The sequence below is a fragment of the Nothobranchius furzeri genome, chromosome 12 (assembly GCF_043380555.1).
Source record: "Nothobranchius furzeri strain GRZ-AD chromosome 12, NfurGRZ-RIMD1, whole genome shotgun sequence".
NCBI classification, from domain to species: Eukaryota; Metazoa; Chordata; class Actinopteri; order Cyprinodontiformes; family Nothobranchiidae; genus Nothobranchius; species Nothobranchius furzeri.
In genome coordinates, this window is record NC_091752.1 from 27,803,388 (window position 1) to 27,825,431 (window position 22,044).

The 22,044-nt window shown below is 38.3% G+C and overlaps 1 protein-coding gene across 4 annotated transcripts in view; it reads left to right on the plus strand.

The window, feature by feature from the left end:
- The window catches only part of slc8a1b (solute carrier family 8 member 1b), a 221,889-nt gene that overhangs the window by 183,585 nt on the left and 16,260 nt on the right, over positions 1-22,044 (plus strand). For all 4 annotated transcript variants that reach the window (XM_054750257.2, XM_015944700.3, XM_015944698.3 and 1 more), the window contains exons 8-9: positions 18,895-19,080; positions 19,196-19,285. In XM_054750257.2, the coding sequence (XP_054606232.2) occupies positions 18,895-19,080; positions 19,196-19,285 (276 nt within the window). The remainder of the gene's footprint in view (positions 1-18,894; positions 19,081-19,195; positions 19,286-22,044) is intronic.

Consider the following 22,044-nt stretch of genomic DNA (forward strand, 5'->3'; position numbering starts at 1 on the left):
TTAAAGGGACATTATGGAAGTTTGACAGCCAAAACATGTATAGAAATAATACATTTCTTCTTCATACATTCTTCTGCAATGCCCTGGTCCTGGAGAATGAGCCCTGGCATTTTTACTGTGATTGCCTGTTTTTCTGTAAAATCACAGAAAAAGAGAGCTGCTCGGGTTGAGCAGGCTGCTTCATGCACGTTCACGGTCAGGCATAGCCCGTAGCATTCGCTATCCGTAGATTTAGCAGCAAAGAGTGAGGTAGTGCCAACTCACCGACTTTATCACTGTTCCTAACGCCTAGTGATGAACCTAGCTACATTTCTGAGGACCCTTAGCTACTTTCTGTAGAACTTTCTTCTAGATATTTCCTGCAAATTAGCAACAAAATAGCCATTTTCGCTTCGAACCGTTCTTTGGTTTGACATTGTTTCAGGTGTCATCAAGGATATAAAAGTTACAGATAATCTGAATGTTACTAGAGTGTAGCTCACCTTGTAAGATGTCTGACTCCCTTGCAGAAGACCTGGGTTTGATTCTGGGTGTGAACATAATTTATTAAGAGTTTCCTTTTTACATTAATGATATTTTTTTTACAGTAAGATGCCCAAAATTTTTTTTGAGACTCGCCGAACGGCATTGAATTCACAGATTAAAAAAAAAAGATGTGGGTTCAACTTTCATTTTGGAACAATTTTTCGGACAAGGGAAGGGAATGATCTGAGCATGCAGGAAGACTGACCCATCTTAAACCTTTGTCGGCTGTGCTGAAGAGAAAGGTACAGAATCATATTATTTAATTAATTAGCTGCGTGTTCTCCTGTACTCTGTCCTCCGGGCCACCCACCCACACACACACACACACACACACACACACACACACACACACACACACACACACGGGACTGTCTCAGCTGTTATTTTCGTTAAGGACAGCATGTGCGTCTAGTGCACAAACCTACTATTGAAGCTGCTGTTAAGCTTTTGGCCTGAGGGGGCAATCGCGAGCATAAAAATTCAAAAGTCCTTAAAGTTCTTTTAAATGTTGGGGTGGAGTTACAGGAGATTTAAATCACTCATCTGTTGCTATGTGTACTTCCTTAGAACTGAAGTTTTTAATTTTGTTTATTTATTTTAATGAAATTCAAGTTCTGCAAACGTTTTGTGACACAAAAATAACCTCAATATATTTATATTAATTAATTGATTAATTAATAATTTGTTTGTTTGTTTATTCACTTCAGACCATTAAAACAAATTAAAATCAAATACAAAATAAAAATTTCTTATTTAGAGGATTTAGAGATTCCTCTTTGGTCCTTAAAAGGGAATAGGGAGAAGCTCAAGGCTTTTCATTGCCCTATCCCTCAACATCTTTCCATTTCCAAAATCCAAATAAACATCTCTACACATACATCATAAACCAATTCAATAGGCAAAACTTAAATTTTCACATTAACAAGAAATCTTATAAACATTTATACTTTTACATCTTAAAAAACATCCAAAGTCTAAATCAAAATTCTAAATTAGACCTTATTGACTTTGCTTAATGTCTATCATAATTCATTAGCAAATTAGTAATTTTCCAAAAGTTTTCTTCTACATAATTTTTTGAATTGTACAACAGTTTTACATTTTTATGTTTTCCTCTATGCTATTCCACCAAACCACTCCTCGGACGGAAATGGTCATAGTCTTTGTGTGGTACGTACAAATGATTGTTTCATGTTATTTTGGCCTCTGAGCATCCTTCTCTCTCCCTAAAATGTTTTTTAAGTTCAGTGGAAGAAGTTGATTTTTCACTTTGTACATTATTTGCACTGAGTTATATTTAACAATATTGCTGACCTTAAAGGCCCAATGTGTGATATTTCATCTTATAAGTTATCAAATTTCTTGTATCACATTCTCAAATTTGTTTTTTTTTTAATGATAATTCAAACAAGCATTTATTCTAAGCATTATTATTAGCTTTATATTTTAATATTTTAGACAAAAGAAGCAGACCGGTGCTCCATATGGCATGCGCCATCTTAAAATACAGTGACCTTTTAGGGACATACAACATATTAAGCTTCGCATTTGATGTTTGCGTTTTTAAATGATGTAACCTCAAAGAAACAGCAGGGGGCAGAAGTGCGCCTTGTAAGCATGCAGTCTGACAAAGTAACTAAGAAGAAGAAGAAACTAGCCACACCGTACTTCTAGCGATGGAGGATCACACATATTCTACAAGCAAACTTGAGAAACGGGATAGTTTGAAAGCGCTTGAAAGCGCCGATCTTCTAGACTTTATTGCAGCTCTGCCTCTTCCTCTTGTGCGTGGAACGTTGCGGCTGGTTTGAGCAAATTCGGCTCCTTCATCTTGGGATGCTTGCCCTGCTTCTGTCGCATGTCTAACACCTCTGCCTCTCTGTGCGCTGGCACACGTCTGTCCTCTCCCTCTTCCTCGCCCTCTTCCTCTCCCTCGTCCTCTGTCTGTCTTCACTGATGAACCATCGGATGATATCTGACTCTGTTTACGGAGAGAAAACAATTACAGACTACACTACCTTGTATATTTCCAAAATGGCAAATAGAAATATAACATTTCTCAAATAAAATGAACAAAATATTGTCATTTTTTGTAGTCAGAAGTCATCACTAACTAGCTGCCGTTTGCTATTAGCAAACATAACTGACATTAAAAAGTTTTTCTTATTCAAAACCTATTTAGATTAAATTAATAAAATAAGTTAGATGAAAACAACTAACCTGTTCGCTGACTTGAAAGCTGGAATTAGATGATGACATGCTGCCGTTTACAGCAACACGATTTTGTATTGTATTTGTTATATTTGTTAATAAAGTTTTAAATAATGATTAAAAAAACCCTTTTTGATCCTCGGGGGCTCCAATAGCTGCAATACCGACTCTAAACTGCGTGGTGCTAAAGAGTCGGATCTTTTTACTATGATTTCTGTGAATTTCACACACGGGGCCTTTAAGTAGATTAGATTTTAAAAATGGATTACTGGTATGCTCATAGAATCCTACATAATGTATTATTCTTATTGCTTTTTTTTTTTTTTTTTTTTTTGAAGATTAAATAACGGCTGTAAGGTGGTTTTATAAGTATTTCCCCACACCTCTATACAATAATTGACCTTTCCAGAGAGGCTGAAGAGTGTGATCCCCCTATAGTTGGAACACACCCTCCCGTCACCCTTCTTAAAGATGGGGACCACCACCCCGGTCTGCCACTCTACAGGAACTGCCCCCGATGACCACGCAATGTTGCAGAGACGTGTCAACCATGACGGCCCTACAACATCCATAGCCTTGAGATACCCAGGGCGAATCTCTTCCACCCCCGGGGCTCCGCCGCTGTGTAGTTGTTTGACTACCTCAGTCTATTAGCAGGTTTTGTTTATTTATAAAATTGTCCAATCTATCTGCAAAAAGTTTTTCTAAAATCTTGGAGAACTGTGAAAGCAGAGACACAGGTCTGTAATTGGTAAATGTATGTCTGTCTCCTTCTTTAAATAATGGAATTACTTTTGCCCTTTTCATTTTTTGTGGAAAAATGCCCTATTCTAAAGACAAATTAAAAATGCATTGTAGTGGTTGAACTATATTTTCAATTACTGTTTCCACCAATGTCATGTCTATATCGTTCCAGTCTTTTGATGTTTTATTCTTAAATTTATTAACAATATTGGTTATTTCATTTTTATTTGTTGGTTTTAAAAACATTGACGGAGCTCCAATCTTTTTTTCACATTCTTTACTACTCCCTGATTTTAAGTGTTTTTGTTAGGTTAGGTCCTATGTTTACAAAAAAATCATTTAATCCTTCAACTATCTCTTGCATATCATGAATTTCTCTGCCATTAACTGTAAAGTAATCAGGATAAGTCTTTATTTGGTGCCTTTCTAATCAGATTTTTTCAAATGTTCTATGTTGCTTTAATGTTATTTTTACTTTTTTGTAGTATCTCGTCATAATAGTTCTTTTTACAGCTTCTCAAAATATTTGTCAACATATTTTCATATTTTTTATACCTGTTTCAGCATCCACAGTTCTCTCACTCAAAAACTTTCTACATAAAGTATTTTTTTCCCTGCAAGCGTTTAAAAGCCCCTTTGTCATTCAAGACTTATCTTTTTTTTGTTTTGTTTTGTATTCCACTATTGGACAGTTTTTATCATACAAGTCTTTAAACATGCTAAGAAAATTGTCATAAGCTGAGTTAACATTTTTATTATCAAGAACTATCCAAACTTGTTCATTTAGTTCCTTTAGTTCATTCAGGGCATCACTTACTCTTTTTACTCTTTTATTATTATCGGTGTCTTTTGTCTTCTTGCCACCATCAAAAATTGCAAAAATAGGAAGATGATCACTGATTTCATTTAATAGCAATCTACTGGTAATTTGTTTTTCCATGCAATTTGTAAATATATTATCAATTATTGTAGTACTATACGTTGTTATTCTGCTAGGCTTTGTTATCAATGGGTAGAGACTCATACTATGTTCTGAAACAATAAATTCATCTGTCTTCTTATGCTCTCTGGGATTCAGCAAGTCGATATTAAAATCGCCACAAATAAAAGTGTCTTTTTTTTTGCACACTTGCAAAAAGTTCCTCCATAATCTCTTTAAACTTGTCACTGTTAGAATTTGGTGCTCTGTATATACAGCTCACTGTTAAATTCTTCATATTTTCCCTAATAATTTAAACAGTAACACATTCCATTATGTTCTCAACTGCTATTGTCATTCTTTCTACCACCTTAAACTTTACATTTTCATCCACATACATTGCAACTCCTCCTCCATTTTTATTTACCCTATTATTTATATTTCAAAAGGAGCCATAGATTAGACAAAAGCATTACACACGTTGGTTCTAATGACCATCTTAAATATTGATTTGTGTTTAGTTTTATTGTAAACATTGTCTGTTCCTTTCACACTAGCCTAAGCCCTGATTTGTGCATATTTTAGTAAGAACAATAATTAAAATTATTTTGTCAACCTTTTTTAAGGGAAAATGTTTAAAAGTGAATTTTTCTTAGTATATTAAACATGAATCTAGAATGGAGGCTGTGGGAAATAAGGAGATGAACCTCTGACATAAAGGTAGACTGGGTCACCTCTACGGAGCTCAGTGGGTAGATACACGAAGTAATAAGTGGATGGAAAGATGGGATTGTTGGACAATTTATAATAAAATCCAAATGTAGAGGAGAGAAAAATAGAAATTGGGTAAAACATAAAAATAATTATAATTTTAGGTGATTTTGATTGCGGTGAAAATGCAAAAATCTCAAGAAATAAGAAGTGCGTCATATGTGCGTCAGCACACGGAGAAAAATTTCAGATATAAACAATAAACCAGATAATTCAAACATGAAGCATTTGTGAAAAGGTATTCGTACATTTCTGTGCTTTTTTCTAGAGAAAGAGCTTTAAAATGGCTAAAAATGTTTTATTTACATTAGCTTAAATTAACTGGTTATTTGGATTGATCATATAAATTCATTTTTTTTATAATTTTCTTTTTTTCTCACCCTCCTTTGGTCAACATTAGTGGTTAAAAAATTTGCCTTTTTTTAAAAAAAAAGTTGAGGTGCGTTAAAAGAATTAACCAGGGCAGATGTAGATATTTTTCTGCTAAATAAAAAATGACATCCTGTTTGCATGACCTTTTTATAATTTTCATCAAAGGTGAGAAGCACAATCACTTTGACTTTCTTCTAACCCGTTCCTAACATTATTAACCATGTGTGCAGGTCTAGACTGGTTTTAAACTGTTTTTTTAGACTGGTTTTAAACTCCCACAGTCCTTTGATAAATGTGGAGAGAGGATGGGGTGATGTTTACACTTCCCAATATGGTCGACGCACCCTCCAGCCCAGAGGTCGACGAGCCCTGTTATCCCAATATGATCCGAGGGCTCAAGGTTTACTGGAGCTGGTTTACATAAGTTGGACTGAAACATAGAACACAGCTTTTGGCTCCCACAATCTCAGTAAGCTTTTAACCTAAGGACTCATAATTCAACTCAATATATGTTGTAGATGACCTCTTGACCTTTTTGGCGACAACAGTGCTAGCACACATTTACACATGGCACAAACTCTTACATAACAAGCTCAAATAAATATGATGTAACTTGGTGGATCATCCTTTCAGATTCACTCTGCAGCTTCATGAGTTTAAACAGGACAACTGTCACTGATACTGTGGTTGGTTTAACATCAGTGTTGCCACAGTTACCTTGAAACAGTAATCTGATTACTGACTACTGATAACTCCTTCCAAAAGTAACTTAGTTACTTTACTGATTCATTCATTAAAAAGTAACTAAGTTAGATCATGAGTTACTTTATTAGTTACTTTTAGAATCTACGAAAAACACTCTCCACTGCCTCAACATGAAATCTACAACTGGTTTTGCCAACACTCACTTTATTGCAGATGCTTTTTAACATTAATGTCAACAACGTATCTCCTTACATTTTAAGCTGAACTTATAACCTATTGCCTGACATAATTCATGTTTGTATAAAAATAAAATAAAAACAGTCTTTCTTCACCTCACTTAAAATAAATAGTATTCATAAAAAATAAAACACAGAGAGCCAGCACAGAGTGTACAACGAACTTTAATATTTTCATCTTTAGCTGATACAAACTCAAAATAATGACTGTATTTCCAGCTGGAAAACCCACCTCTCTCTCCTCCCGTCATTGTTGATCACGCTGTAGTACAGGGGTCGGCAACCTTTTCCCATCAAAGAGCCATTATTACCGGTTTCCCACAGTAAAGAAAACTCTGGGAGCCGCAGCAGCCACGGCGTTGTGGGCGGGGCCTGCCCTAAGAGAGCAGAGAGCTGCTTTAACCAATCACAACAGGTGACAGCAACAAATACCATTCGATCATGTACCTTAAAAGTTATTTTTCAGCAGAAGATAATAAATAAAACTGTTTGTATTAAATTGACCCAGAATTTGTGGCCCGTCTGTGTCGACAGTGCTTAGATATTTTTCACCCTGATAGTGGTTTTAATGTTGAGCAGGTGACGCTTTTTGACGCGTCACCCACGTCTCCTTTTAAAACATGTTTAAACTGTTCAGAATACAAATCCAGGCTCTGTCTCGTTGGATTGTTGTAATTAAACTTTGTGCTGAACTAAACTTTACATTAAACATTGTTGAAAAGGTAAGAAAAGGATCCGATCAATTTGTTTTTGCTTCATTTACAGAGATGGAGCTGGAGATAACGGCGTAGTGTGCATGGCTCTGGTGTTAATCAAGTTTAATGTTCCTGTTTGCAACAATCTTCACAAGAAGGCAAAACAGTTAAATGATAGGGTTCACAATGACTGGATATTTCTCGTATTTGATCATTTATTTTGACGGAGAAACCTCAAGGCTGCAGATGCGCTGATATTTTTATCATATATCACATCGCTACACCAATCCAGAAAAGATTTCCATCACAACATCTGAGCTGGACACACAGCTCCGCGCAGCTCGCTGTCAGCGCACACGTAAGGTGCTGACAGCGAGCTGAAGATGTGCAAATCGGGGGCTTGGAGCGCGTTGCAGAACCAGAGACGTGCAGGGAGGTTCCTCTCACTGAAGCGAGTGTTTTCAAAACCCTGTCTCTCAGAGAGACTCGTCACTGAGAAAATGTTCCCTGATTATGAAACGTTAACTGAATAGCGCTTGTTCCTGCCTCCAACGTGGCGACGCATCCATGAGCCTGTCTGAGGAAAAGTCCATAATCTCACATCCTCTTCAGCTCAGAAAGCTCCTAACGTCACCCGTTGGACCTGTTCAGGTTTACGCAGACCATCTTTACATTTAGAACTGGCATACAGATAAAAATGAAGGCAGTAAAATAAAATATATGTTAATTAAATATTCATTAATTATTTTACAAGCAGAGAGCCACATCAGATGGATGAAAGAGCTGCATGCGGCTCCAGAGTGCATTAAGGGTAGCCAGCTTTCCAGTTTTATGTTCTTTATTGTGCATTTTGTTGGGGTTTTATTGCAGGGTTGTGTTTGATGTTTTTAGTCGTTAATTCAGTAATATGACGGTGCTTTATTTGTTTTTATTTTTGCACCACGAGTGAGAGTTATATTCCAACAAATGGTATTGCGGTGCCGTTCTGTTGCATAGTGAAGCTTCCCTTGTGCATGGAAAGTGTGTGTTGATTGGTTAAATACATTATGCAAAACTGATCTTGGCTCCTCCTTTGCCATGTTTTATTTCCTTATTCTCAGGATTATCCTATGCAGAAAAAATCCAGAGTAATGGATAAAATAACGCAGAATGGCTTGGACAAGTGACTCTAATTTGATCACTAGTATGGAAATAGTGACGCGTTATAATATTCCTTACAAAGAAATGACGTTATATTAAAGTTACTGGCATCATTGTTTAAAACACACACACACACACACACACACACACACTCTCTCTCTCTCTCTCTCTCTCTCTCTCTCTCTCTCTCTCTCTCTCTCTCTCTCTCTCTCTCTCATTATCCAGACACATTCCCTTATTACCACTCAACATTTTAGATTGGAACAATGATCAATCGCTTTAAAGAAGCTTCTATCTTGACCAAGGACATTAAAACATCTTACTCTCCGTTTTATCCCTAAGTGTGTAGAGATGTAGATTGTGTGTTTTTATTTTGGCCAAAATGATGGTTGAAGATGACAGATTTGAAATTGTGTTAGATCATAACTATTAAGACAAATGTAAACGTCTGTGACCCAACCTTCAGGGTCAGGACATCATAACATCTGTGGAGTGCCTACATTAAATACTTCCGGGGCTTTCATCTGAAAGCAAGAAACCTGCATTTATTGAACTGTGTGTGTGTGTGTGTGTGTGTGTGTGTGTGTGTGTGTGTGTGTGTGTGTGTGTGTGTGTGTGTGTGTGTGTGTGTGTGTGTGTGTGTGTGTGTGTGTGTGTGTGTGTGTGTGTGTGTGTGTGTGTGTGTGTGGTGACTAATGGAAACTGTTATTACAACTGGGTGGGAAAGGGAGTGCAGTCATCACTGGGAACATTTCGTATTGAGAAAATATAATGTTCTTTTTAGTAATACATTCTTAATCTAATGAGGTTCATTTTCTGCATCAGTAGTTAAAATTTGTAAGAATCCATCAAAAAGAAAAATGTAATTTAAAAAAAACGCTAACTTTTCTACTTGATAGCAGCAGCAATATGCATGAGTGCATGAAAGCAGACATTGCTTACAGACCAAAATCATGTGTAGTGACTACTTTAGTGTAACATCTTTGGCTTGTGAGCATTCTGAAAATAAAATATCAAATTCAATTATATCCCAAAACCTTGGTTTGCTTTCTTTCTACCTTCTCCTTCGAACGCCCATAAACCAAGGTGTGCCATCTTAAAACTACGGTAAGCCCCAAGGACAACAAACGTCCATAACTGCACATCAGTCTCCTCTCTTCTGGGGTTTCAAACTCGAAGGTCCAACATGTTCCAGAAAAAAAATAAAACTTGAACATATTTTTGGGTCCGACATGTTGCTACCACACACACACACACACACACACACACACACACATATATATATATATATATATATATATATATATATATATATATATATATATATATATATATATATATATATATATATATATATATATATATATATATATATATATATGTAGTGACGACAAAATTTGTGAGTAGTGCCCTACGACAAAGTCATACAGTTTGAGATGGAGCTGAATATAACAACAGAAAAAGTCACACAGTGTACGTCCGGCTTTAGGGGAAGAAAGCTCATATCCAAACTTTTCAACCAAACAAAAGAACCTTCAAAAGTATTTGAATCATAAAGAAGGCTGTTTTTGGTTTGGAAATAGAAGAACATGAACTATTTGAAGTGTAAAATATTTTAGCATTTTCCTAAACAAACTTTGTATTCTCATTAACTAACATATTCATAGCTTCTTACTGACATATCTGCGTAATCAAAAAACATCTAATTCAGATTCCACCAATGCACCAAAGCAGAGTGGAACATTTTTGATTACTTGAAACGAGGTTATTTTTGTCCTCCAACATGTTTGTAAAGGCCACGAACACAGCTGACTGAAGGGCACCGGCGCTAACAGGACAACATGATGAGGTGAAAGAAATCAATGGAAAGGAAATCAAGGTGGTGAGGGGGGACGGCCAGAACACAGAATGAGGAGAAAAGAGAGACAGTTGAGGATTGATGTCCAACCACTCCACACTCTGCTGCCCTCTAATTACTAAACCCACACGGTGTTGTTCAATCACCTACTCCACTTTGTAGGTGTGTTATTTATAGGGAACATGCCCGTGTATTCACACCCAACGGGAATGTTGGTAATGTAGCATTCAAGAGAAAAGGAATAAAAGAAAAACAAGTGTAGCCAAATTCAGGATTCTTAAAGAGCAAGTTCACTGAAGAAAGTTTTGCATGCATGCTAAATGTTAACAAGGTCTCCTACCGCTATTTCCTGCATTAGCTCTGTTGGAAAATAGATAGAAAAAATTCATAAAAACCTGACAGGTTTACATCACACTGTCACTCAACTTTCATGGACTCGCCCATCTTGGCTCACGACGGGAAAAGTGTCAGCTAGTTAAAGCTAACCATTAGCATTAGCAACCCCACCACACAGCAGAACTCCTTCAAGCACACAAGCTGAACTCCTTGAACCAGCTTGTGTTGTTGGAAATAAAAGATCAACTTTGCAGGAAAAAACAGTTAGCGGTAGAGTCACAATGATGTTAGCCAATAAGAGGCATGATGTCCAAATATCAGGAAACAAGACTCCAAATTCTGCCGTTTGAAACTACTTTTTCCTACGGGTGACTTCTATGCCCTCAAGTAGGCAAATCTGGGCATTTTTTACCCAGACGACGACTTTAGAAGCATTCATTCCTACTAGAGACCACCGCAAATATATAAAAATATAAGTTAAGTTGACCTTTAAGACCAATAAGATCTAAAGGTCACTTTGTTCTAAAATAACAATAAAAATAGCTTCCTTTTTTTCATCAACACATGCCCTCCTGCACAATGTACAAATAATGACTTATGACTCACTCACTATTATTTAATTTATATTATTTTATTGCTGCCTTTCCAAATCAATCCATTCATACAGCAGACAGTGTGACAATGACTCAAAATGTTGAAAGAGCTTTAAAATTCAAATGCATTGGATGAAAAGCAAAATAAGATTCGCTTTTAAGGTTTTCAAACAAACTGAGCTTAATGATTTTTTGTTTGTTTGTTTTGTGTTTTCATTTTCTTAAGGAGTGATTCAGATGAAATCCCCAAAGCAGACACTGGAGACCTTGGAAACCTGACTGTGTGTGTGTGTGTGTGTGTGTGTGTGTGTGTGTGTGTGTGTGTGTGTGTGTGTGTGTGTGTGTATGTGTGTCCGCGTCCGCCCTTGACAGGCAGGGTGATGGGACCAGTGGAACATGAATATAAACATGAGCATGTCTGTGAATTCTAGCCGACACACCACACATAATTAGTCACACAGCTGTCAGACTGTACTACAGTAAGGCATTTGCTTTCACATTAAGCAAATATGATGTTTGTTTGTTCAATAAATAACAAGGTAAAATCTTTTTTAATAGACATAATAGAGAGAAACTTTCAAATCTGTGGCCATGTCTCATGAAGCGCGGTGAGGCCTGTCAAAGTGTGATTTCTACATATCTCTAACAATAAGACTTATTTCTGTCACTCCACTGAAATCTTCAAAGTCAAACGAGGACTAATGAGAGAAAGGCACAAAATGGGGCGTAATGCATGCAGCTGAAATGACAAATGACAAGCTGTCTTTTCTCCTGTGTGAGTGATTTTACAGCACTGCAGCAGCTATTTTATCAGCTTTGCTTCAGTTCTAATCTTATCAGGCCTGTGGGCAAATATCATGGGTTTGCATTGATGTCCCCCCCCCCCCCCCCCCCCCCCCCTCCAAAAGTCTTTCCTCTTCCTTTTGATGGCTAGTTGCAGAGACATATGAAGTCTGACGTGAGTTACCCTGAGTCCTTCTCTCCTCCAGCAGGGGGAAATGATTGAAGGGTCATTTTTTGTGAGCAGCTCTGAGGCTTTCGGGCACAACCGCATCGTTTTCTAACCTTGATGTGCATGTCTGCAAGCCTGGATGTGAGCCTTGTGTAAACACTCGGTGCCATGAAGGATTCTCTAGAGCACCGATGCAGAGGATGCTACATATAGACATTACTCATGGACACACAACTCGCTTGACTAGCAGCCTGTGGGAAGAAAGTGCAGTCCAACATCTGTCAGGTGTGTGAGAACGCAGCCTTTGTGAAAGCTCAGTGAGCAGGAGGTAAGGGCAATCTAGCACCTGTAGGGCAAGAAAAATGTAATAAATGTTGTTGATGAGACATTCCTAGATGTAATGTAGTCTGATTTGATCCTAATCTCTGCACAGCTTGCCTTGGGTATTTTGAGGAAGTTGAACTACATATCTAAATAAAAAAATGGCAATTTCTCATTGAAGCTAATGAGATTTCTTCTATATAAGAAAGCATATCAATACAGCATGTGGCATTTAAAGACTGACAGAAGGTTGCAGAGAGATAAAGGATAAAATAAGAAATGGACATAGATTATTAAATTATATAAAGGCTATATCTGCATAATGTGGCAAACTGGAAAAGGTGAGGAAGGTGGTGCTGAAGAAGAGAAAAATTGAGCGTAGCTGATCATAAACGAGGAGATGAAGAGAGAAGAGTTTTGCAAGTCATAAAAGTAGAAAATAAAATCTGAAGAACATGTGAATGGGTATTTTACCCCAAACATAAAAAATAACTAACCAGCCTTTTAAAACAATTAAATCTAAATGTATCTTTTTTCCTAAAAATGCTTCTAAAATGAAACATTCTCATCACTGGTTGGCGCTCATTATTAGTTCTTTGGGCTCTATGATTGACCGAAATGTTCCCAGTTCTTGATTATGGTTCATTATTGTGCAATCAATTAGGCAAACGCAACAGCTGGTTCAGGCAGACCTCCTGACAGGGGCATTTAGTTATTACCATCTTTACAAACAGCTTTTCCACACTCGCAAATAAAATTCAGAACTAATTTCTCACAACAGGACTTTGTCTAATTAGGATTGCGCTGCTCTGCTCCCTCATTTGAGACTAAACCACTAACTGTGCACGGAACTCTTCAGGAAATTAAAAGTAAGTGCTCCGCTGCTCCTAGCATCTTAAATTATACACATTTTTCTTCAGTTTGAAATGAATATTTTTATTAAAATTAGACTGCAGAAATCTCAAAAGACGCTCAAATGTCTAATTCAGAATCGTTTTACAGTTTTTGACTGGTTAGAGATGAGCTGGAGCTAGCACAGAAAGCTCCAATGAATAAAGGTGACTCAAACAATATCAATTTCAATAACTGTTTATTTCTTTAGTTTGTCCAGTTAAAATAAATTGTTAGAAAGTGTGTTGGTTAGCAGATGTTTTTAAAAGTGAAGCAACGCAGTAAATTAGCCTAGCATGCATGTTTGTGGTTGGTGGAAAATCCAATATCTATTGGTGTGGATTGTATTCAGCACACTTTATTCTGTGTTTACTGAATAACTGTTTCATATGGGTAAAGAAAATGAAACGGAAGAGATTGATGTTCAAAAAGCTAAAACCTGAATAAAAGTCAAAAATGATTCTGTTCTGCCTGGAGTGCGTGTGTGTGCATGAAGGAGCTGCTGACGGTAGAAAGTGACTAAACTCAGATGGAGGGACTTGTTTTATAATTCATTACCGAGTGCCTGTTCCCAGCCTTTATAGTAGATGCTCTGCTCTCTTTACTCATCTTTTTTCTGTTCATTTATAGTTGATGATTTGAAAATGTATTTTTAATGATATTAAACAAGGGTTGTGGCTTAAGCAGAAGCTCATGGCACTGCTTCAAATTAAAGTTGTGTAGAAGACTTGCAACAACTCCTAGGGCCAACTCTTTGTGGGTCCTGTGGGCAGGATTTTAAACTATTGGGAGCCTAAGTCATTTCTGCATCATGGGTAATGATGGGTGTTTTGACCACGCCAATCACATACTTTGAGATTTATCAGCTTGTAAAAGTTTGTAATTAGCATGACTAGAAACTAGAAATTGGCACGTCGCATATGTGACGTCACCACATAATCTCCTCTCCCCAAAGTAGCTGCTACTTACCAAATGACCAGATTTATGGTGGTTCTTTCCTCCTGTGGGAAGTTTGCTGAACCTACAGCCCTTTTCCCTCAGTTTTTTCCGTGTCTGGTTCGATGACGTCACTTTCATGAAGCGCATTTGTAGTCCTGGACTTATTTTCACAAAAACATAAAATATTGTTCCCCTCGTTTGAAAATAAGCACGTTCTTGGTATCAAAATGCATCTTTAAAATTTGCGGACATCAATTCTATTCAACTGAATTCAATTGAAGTTTATTTATAAAGCGCCAAATCATGACAAGAGTCGTCTCAAGGCACCTCACATTGTAAACATTCCAATTCAGGTCAGTTCATTAAGCCAATCAGAAAAAAGTTTCATATATAAGAAACCCAGCTAACTGCATCAAGTCACTGACTAGTGTCAGTGACTTTACAGCAATCCTCATACTAAGCAAGCATTTAGCGACAGTGGAGAGGAAAACTCCCTTTTAACAGGAAGAAACCTCCAGAGGATCCTGGCTCAGTATAAGCAGCCATCCACCACGACTCACTGGGGATCGAGAAGACAGAGCAGACACACACATACACCAACACCAGCCCACCCACACACAAACACACATCCACATACACAACATATAAACCAAGTAATGTTTCTATAGTTACATTGTGATTTCTTAGTAAATACAGTATTCCACTTGGTAAGAGATACACTTTATTGTATTTTCTTAGTAAATCTGTAACTAAACGAGTAAACTAGTAGTATGTCGAAGAAAGTAAAATGTTATTATCAGGGGAGGGAGAATGTTTAAGTGGTTAGCAACAGTGTTCAAGCCGATGGCCCCCTCCATGAGGGCACCACAGCTCAGCAGATCATTGTAGCTTCTTCTGGGGAGAAAAACACTAAGAGAAAAAATAAAGTTAACAGCTGAAAAAGCTGGAAATAATACAGTTAAAGAGCTAATTGTAGAGGAAAGTAGTTGAGTGTGGAAAGTGGTCATTATGTCCTCCAGCAGTCTAAGCCTATAGCAGCATAACTACAGAGATAACGCTGGATAATCTAGCCTTTTAGATGGAGGCATGTTGGAGGCAGGGCAAGGGAGAACTGTCTTTACCGACTATACACTTCACCTCCCTCTACTCCCCCACTTGTCAAGATCTGGGTTAACATCGGATTTAAACCATAGGCCCTATCAAATAAAAATGTTTTAAGTCTAGTGTTAAAAGTGGACAAGGTGTCTGCCTCACGGACTAAACCTGGGAGTTGGTTCCACAAGAGAGGAGCCTGATAGCTAAAAGATCTGCCTCCCATCCTATTTTTAGATATTCTGGGAACCACCAGTAAACCTGCAATCTGAGAGTGAAGTGTTCAGTTAGGAACGTATGGAACAATCAGGTCACTCATGTATGATGGAGCTTGGTTATTAAGAGCTTTATATGTGAGGAGGATCTTAAAATCTATTCTGATTCTAGCAGGCAGCCAATGTAGGGAAGCTAAGACAGGAGAGATATGATCTCTTCTTACTGTAATTCTCATCAGAACTCTGGCTGCAGCATTTTGGACAAGCTGAAGACTTTTAACTACATTCCATGTACTTCCTGGGAGTAATGAATTACAGTAATCCAGTCTTGATGTAATAAATGCATGAACTAGTTTTTCAGCATCACACCTGGAAAGGATGCTTCTAATCTTAGCAATATTCCAAAGGTGGAAAAAGGAAATCCTACAAACCTGTCTAACGTGGGATTTGAATGACATGTCCTTGTCGAAGATAACACCAAGGTTCCTTACTTTGTTCACGGAGACTAATTTAATGCCATTCCGGTCAGGTAGCTGACTAAGCAATTTCCTTTTCTGAATTTCAGGTCCAGTGATGATCATATGTGAAATCCATGGCACATAACAAGAGGAATTAGAAAATAGCATTTTTAGCTCCACTGACTTGCATTCATTTTTTTTATTCTTCCGGGGACTTGTGATGCGGAAATGACTTTGGCTCCCAATATTCTAGCCTGTTGTGAGAGGTCCTGGATGCTAATCCCGGACAAGACCCCAGTTGTTATGATCTGGCCTTTTGGACAAAATAAAGAGACAAACCATGTTAGTGACTAAAATATAATTTATTCAATCAAGATGACCTCCTCGTTGACATGAAAGGTTGAAACAAAAGAGTTTCAAGCTGTGCCTCATGGGGAGGAGTGTAGGTATCTAGAAATGTTGTCCAAGAGTGATGGAGTTGGTGAATAATTTGTTGAAGGTGTTGCTCCAATCCTTTATGGTAAAGGAACTGGGCAAGAAAAGAAAGCTGTACATTGTCTTGTCCATCTTTATTCTGAAGCGCTATCAATGGTCATAAAATTCAAGCATCCTCTGTGGATTACTTGGGTTCTGCCTTAGAGATAAGGCTGGTAACTAAATCATCTAGGGTACTTCTGAACAGAGGGATTGGGAAGACTTGATTGTCTTTCTAGATGTTTTCCGGGCACATCGTGTTGGATTGAGACCTTGAGGAAGACCTAGAACACTTTGGAGCATTTATATAGCCTCTCTGGCCTGGCATGGCCTTGGGAGAAGGATGTCTTTCCTTCTGGACCTCTATTTGGCCTTGTCTTGGATATGGATGAATGGACTTGTATGCATTGTCCTCTCAAATACCCAGTAGACTGTGGCAGATGGCTACACATTCTGAACCAGGTTCTGCTGGAGTTTTCTTCCTGTTAAAGAGGATTTTTCCTTTCCAGTGTCTCTACATGCATGCTTAACATGAGGGATTGCTCTAAAGCAGAGGTAGACAACTCCCCTCAGCGAGGGCCGCTATCCAGCAGGTTTTAGTTTGTTTGTTTTTTTCCCCTGCTTCTGCACACCTGATTTCAACCAGCAGGTGATAAACAGACATCTGCAGAGCTTGATGAGCTGCTGAACAGTTATATCAAATGTGTTGGAGGAGAGAAACGACTAAAGGCTAATTTATACTTCTCCGTCAGCTTGAATTGAATTTAACAGGATTGTAGAATATACAAAGTAATCAGTAAATCAACGGTAAACTTAAACCAACAATAAGTGGCTGGTGTACATGGACTCTGAATGAGTAAAGCCGGGCATACACTGTGCGACTTTTTCGCTTTTTTGGGCCGATTGTCCACTCGTGCGAGAATCCACAAGATCAGGGCGAGTTTTGCGCTGAGCGTCGTGTAGTATACAGAGGGTTACGAGAGGCGATTAACACATGGTGTTAATCGCTACCAATCAGCAATTGTGAGCTCGCACAGACTTCTGGAGTGTTGGATATTTAGCTCGTTCCTCGTGAGGGTTGAAGCGGCGCAGCGAGCGGCTGTGACCCAAAAAGTACCAAAACCGCTCACAGCGCATGCACAATCATGCATCAGCACCGCTCGCCTGCTATTTCCCTAATAACACACGTTGTTTGTTTTTATTTCCAAACTTTTTTTTGCACACAATGACGAGGATTGTCAAGAAAGTGTGTTTGTCGTGTTGATATCAAATTAAACTGATCACAAAAGACAAATTTACTTTATTTCGTTTTCCTCATCCAACCCCCATAAATCCCTGTGTGTCCTCCTGCAGTACTCCTGAAGGACAACAAGCAAAACAACACCAAAAAGTCTGACGTGTTGTGTAAAAACCGCTATTTTTAGCATATTTTTAGGTCCAACGTGTTGCTACCAGACGTACAGTGTTAGCAGTCAGGTCGCATCCGAGAACTGGGTCGTACAGTGTGAGCACATGACTCGTGAGATCTGCCCTGCGAGGAAGTCGTACAGTTTGAGCTGAAGCTGAGTGCTACGAGTGAAAAAGTCGCACAGTGACCGCCCAGCTTAACACCCACACAGGCCTCCAAAGTTCACTTCAAATGTGAATGTGTACTTTGCTCTGGTTGGTTGTTCGGGAAGCTGAAATGCATCTCCTACTTTTTAGACTTTATAGTAAATAGGCAGTGAGTGGCAGGGGTGATATCAATGAGAAATCGTGGCTCTCTTTGGGATTCACCCAGTCAGCGTGATTCACTAAAACAGCAGGAAGTCTACTTTATTCATCTCAGTCTTTTTATTAATGGAGCGGAACCACCAAGGGATCCGCTTGTGTGTATGTGTGCCTTTCATCGAGCAGAAAAAGTCGTTTGAATTTTACATTTCAGCTGCTCTCCCCTTTAATCACAGCCTGTGTGCATTCTTAGAGCTGCTGCAGATGGCTGTAGTTCATGTCAGAGGTGATGATTAGATGGTTACACACTGGCTGTGCAGCTGACTCAGGTATTATGTTTGTCTAATGAATTTCTAAATGTCAAGATGTTTTGCTCTTTATGTTACAAATTGTGAAACTGAGTCAAAATTTTATTTATTTTACAATTTGAAATAAATGGAAAATATGAATGTTGTTCAAGTCGTGTCTGCATTATTGAACAAAGAAGAAATGCTTGGTCCATCTGTATACAGAGCAATGGTTTTGATTTGAGAGCTGTAGGCTGAATCGCCTCCTGTTACAGGTTTTATTCCAGGAGACTCCTCTTCTGGTTCAGCTGTAGCAGCAGGGTTAAACATGAGGAATCTGGGTTTGCTTTTTTCCTACTTTGAGCTGGAGAAGTGATGTACTTTTCTCTTGCAAGTCTAGGTTAAATCCTGAAAGAGGCCACTCATTTAAACGTTTCTTCTTCTTTCCAGGGGAAGATGACGATGATGAGGAGTGCGGTGAGGAGAAGCTGCCCTCGTGCTTTGACTATGTCATGCACTTTCTGACCGTCTTCTGGAAGGTTTTGTTCGCCTTTGTCCCACCAACTGATTACTGGAGCGGCTGGGCCTGCTTTGTTGTGTCCATCTGCATGATCGGATTGCTCACTGCCGTCATCGGTGGGCACCTGAAATCAAATTTAAAATTCTGGAATAAAGACTACATTTATTTCCTGTGTCAAATCTAATGACTTTGTTCTCAATTGTGACTAGAAATATGCTTGTGTTTTTCCAGGGGATCTGGCCTCCCACTTTGGCTGCACGGTGGGTCTGAAAGACTCCGTCACAGCAGTCGTATTTGTTGCATTGGGAACATCTGTGCCAGGTGAGCATACCCTTTATGTTTATATCTGTGTTTCTGCGCTCCAAGACTTGCGTGTCATCACCTTTTGCATCTTAAAATTCTGGAAAACTGCACTTTTTTCTTTGACCCTCATTTGCTACCTACTTGCAGTAGTCGATGACAAGAAGTATTGCTTAAAAGACATGAAAAATGCAGCTAGTTCACTAAAAAAAATTTACACATTTTTTAAATATGATTGGTCAGTCTGAGTTTCGCATGCAGGCTGAGCCTGAATACAGTCTTCTACCCTTATTTTCTGCATTAACTCCTGATATCAAACACAAAGCAAAAAGCTTGGATTAGAAAAGTCACTCAGATTTAAGTCACACATGGCCTCACCCATTTTGGCTCCCAACAAGGAAGGTTGTTGGTTTAGGAGAGAGCTGAACGCGTCTCGGCTAGTAGAAGCTAACCGTTAGCATTAGCAACTTCACCACATAGAAGAAAGTCCTTCAGGCTTGTTACTGGTGTAAATAAATGACCAGTGTTGCTGAGCAAACTGAGTCAGTGGTAGTCGTGTTGCTGTTAGCCAATCAGAGGTGAGATGTTCGATTATCTGAAAATAATAATGAATAAGACTCCAACTTCTTTGCTGTTTTCTGCTTCCCTCTCCTCTGACTAACTTGTACTTCATGAACCAGGAGTGTGACAGCATTTGTCCCTACAGAGATTGACTCACAAGCCATTAATTTATTCTACAGGTCACTGCAAATGTATTGAAAAAATTTTACTTGGGCCTTCCTTGGGCCTTTTTAGCATCACTGGTCAGATTGTAATTCTCCAACAAAGCTGAAGCTATCTTCTGAAAAGCCACTGAAAAAAGAACTGATTCAGCCTCATTTTCATAAAGCTTCAACATAGCGGCACTGGTGGTGGCTTTCTTACTCAATTAAGTAGAAGTAATAGCTGTCCATTAGAAACAAGATTAGAGGGAATAAAGTTAGACATTCAATAAAGAAACTAAATGGGACTCTTCCAAAAACTTCCAGAAATGACAAATCTTCAAAAATGCCTGTCACTCACATTAACTTTATGTGTTATGCTTTAGCATAAAAATCCCAGATGAGTCACATGACATGATTTCTACAACTGCTTTACAATCCCTAAATGCATCAATTCTGACTCAAAACAGACTCAAAACTTTTTAAACCCCCTCTAATTTTCACCAGCATCAATCCTTTATGTTGCTCACTATAATAGTTGTCTGAACAGAGTTGGAGAAATATTTGAATTTGAGAAAAATAAACATTACATTTTAGCATTAAAATTTCTTCTTGTATTTCATAATATACTAGTAATAAAAACTTGTAATCCAAGTTCATCTCTGTTATCTTTACAATTAAAATTTTTTATGGGTAATCTGGTGCATCCCAAAAAAGCTGCCTTCAGTTTGGTGCAGACGTTATTTTGCTAATGGTCCTCTAATTTTTCTGAATTAATAAGAATTTACTGGTATCAACTAGAGGCTTCTCCTTTCTAATATTTTAAAAAATGTCTTGCTCTTTAAAAACTGGCCTTTGAAGATTTTGCCAAAAAGAGAACAACAGCTATTTACACCACACATCCAAAGAAAAGCACTAAATTTGCAATATATTTATACACACAGAGAGAGAGAGAGAGAGAGAGAGAGAGAGAGAGAGAGAGAGAGAGAGAGAGAGAGAGAGAGAGAGAGAGAGAGAGAGAGAGAGAGAGAGAGAGAGAGAGAGAGAGAGAGAGAGAGAGAGAGAGAGAGAGAGAGAGAGAGAGAGAGAGAGAGATCACGCTAAAATATTGAATATCTAAGCTAACACACTGGCTTTAATAGCAATGTGTCAACAAAGGACAAAAGTGAATATACCTGCAACACACAACCTGTGAAATAGTTTTTCCACACACACTGATGTACTATCACCTGTTTTTAGCGTAAATCTATTTGTCATGCCAGGCTCAGGTGGTCTCTGACTACGTATTTAGGGACCTTGGGGATGCAATTTTACACACCTGTACACACAAAAATGCACACCTGCCAACAGCTGCATTTGTGGGCTAATTCAGCTGCTTGGAGTAAAACAGGTTGTGCACAAATGTGCACACAGTTTGTGAGGCTGCAGAATGTAAAGAAAAGCATTTTGGCCTCTGTGAGCCTCTCAGCCTTATTAGCAGTACCTTCCTGGGCTCTCACACACACACACACACACACACACACACACAAGCAGGCTGCAGTTCTATGGCTATTGCAGTTAATAAAACCCATCCTGTGCTGCAGTTCCAAGATGATTAACCTCGTTTATCACGGTTAGGCCCGCTAACACAAACACACAAATGTTCAGAGCTGGAGTAAACAACAAAAGTTGTTAAGAGTAAAAGAAACAGTAGCATAAATATTTGGCCAAACCCTCATGACATCATTACTTCATGACTGCAGTCAATATATACTGCATTTACTATTTCCGTTCATGTCATTAGACATCTAATCAGCATTTAAATCCAGAAAAATGTCCCTAATAGCTTATCGAATTTTAAATAGGGCATAAAGATTATTTTATATAATACAGTCAGGTCCATAAATATTGGGACATCGACACAATGCTAACATTTTTGGCTCTATACACGACCACAATCGATATCAAATGAAACAAACAAGATGTGCTTTAACTGCAGACTGTCAGCTTTTATTTGAGGGTATTTACATCCAAATCAGGTGAATGGTGTAGGAATTAAAACAGTTTGCATATGTGCCTCCCACTTGTTAAGGGACCAAA